At 53.3% G+C, this 1239-nt stretch overlaps 1 protein-coding gene across 1 annotated transcript; it reads left to right on the top strand.

Annotated features, from left to right (window-relative positions):
- Window positions 1-223: 223 nt before the first annotated feature.
- SARC_16569 (hypothetical protein) lies at window positions 224-1142 on the top strand (the record flags this gene model as incomplete). Its single annotated transcript, XM_014289326.1, has 1 exon — window positions 224-1142. A coding segment is annotated over one exon (919 nt), but the record flags the coding sequence as incomplete, so codon positions are not given.
- Window positions 1143-1239: the final 97 nt, after the last annotated feature.

The following is a 1239-nucleotide window of genomic DNA, read 5'->3' as shown; positions in this document are numbered from 1 at the left end:
AGTATTACTACATACAGTCAGTCTCTAATATATATATATATATATATATATATATATATAAATGCATTAATTCTCTACTAAATGAAGGCGTGTTGCAGACAATCTGACACAATACTGTTTCTTACCAATACACATATACACCGATGTAGATTCGTTGATACCTACTGTCGTTCATACTATTGTCAATACTTACTATTTCAATCCCCCCTATTCCTTACTACAGATATCCTCTCCAGTGAGCTGTCAAACAACATGTCCAACCTCGCACGTGCCACTGGAGATGTCGCAGACGCTCTGGGCACTGAAGTGCAACACGCCATAGACCCACTCATCGGCCGAACCGTGGGGTTCATCAACAACATAGCCGATGTGATGGAGGGCATGATCGACGCGAGTGGTGTGGACAAACGGTCCCACACCTCCGATACAGGTGCAGGTGCAGGTTCAGGGGCTGGGAGGTACGAATTGCCGGCGATGGTAGGTGCAGGCGCCGGTGCAGATGATATGGAGGTGCATGTGGCCCTGGACCTGGATACGCACACGGACTCACTCCACGTGCCTCTGGGGCCAGCGGCACACCACAGCGACCACAGCCACGCACAGGGCGAAGGGGACGGGTCGCCTCTGCACGACCAGAAGTCGTACTGCAGCCAACTGTCCAACACGTCCTGGGCCTTCCCAGGGTTTGAGGACTTCGCGCTGTACTGCCGACGCGTCACGGCACGCCAGGGGGCGCTGTTTCCCACGCCCCTCACACGCACGGGTAAGGACATGCCGCTGGAGTTTGCTCAGATCTTGGCCGCGGTTTTCGACTGTCGGCCGGATCCATTTACCTACATATACGCACAGCATGTCACGACGAAGAGCCGGAAACACGCGGCCGACAGTAGCCATGGCAACCGTGAGAACGCACTCAACGATAGTACCGAACTTTCCCAACCCCATAAGAATCCCCCCACACCCGAACAGCTGGATCTCCGCGAGCGGCAGGAGGCACACCACCACCACGTGCTTAACAATGCGCAGGCTCTGGTCAAGGAGCAGTTCCAGCACACGTGCGCTGTGGCTGTGTTTGAGATGCATGGGCGAGCAAGCGACACGGCCGAAGAGAATACGGAGGAACACGTGGCACTGGTAACCCAGTACAAGACATTGACTGAGGACTTGGTACGCGGACATGGAGGTAAGCTCGTTATGTCCCAATACATCATTTATTTCCTTTCTTCCGGGTTATATATA

This window comes from Sphaeroforma arctica, assembly GCF_001186125.1.
Source record: "Sphaeroforma arctica JP610 unplaced genomic scaffold supercont1.8396, whole genome shotgun sequence".
In the NCBI taxonomy this organism is placed as follows: domain Eukaryota; class Ichthyosporea; order Ichthyophonida; genus Sphaeroforma; species Sphaeroforma arctica.
The sequence above is the reverse complement of the archived record's forward strand: the minus strand, read 5'-3'. Positions and strand labels throughout refer to the sequence as shown.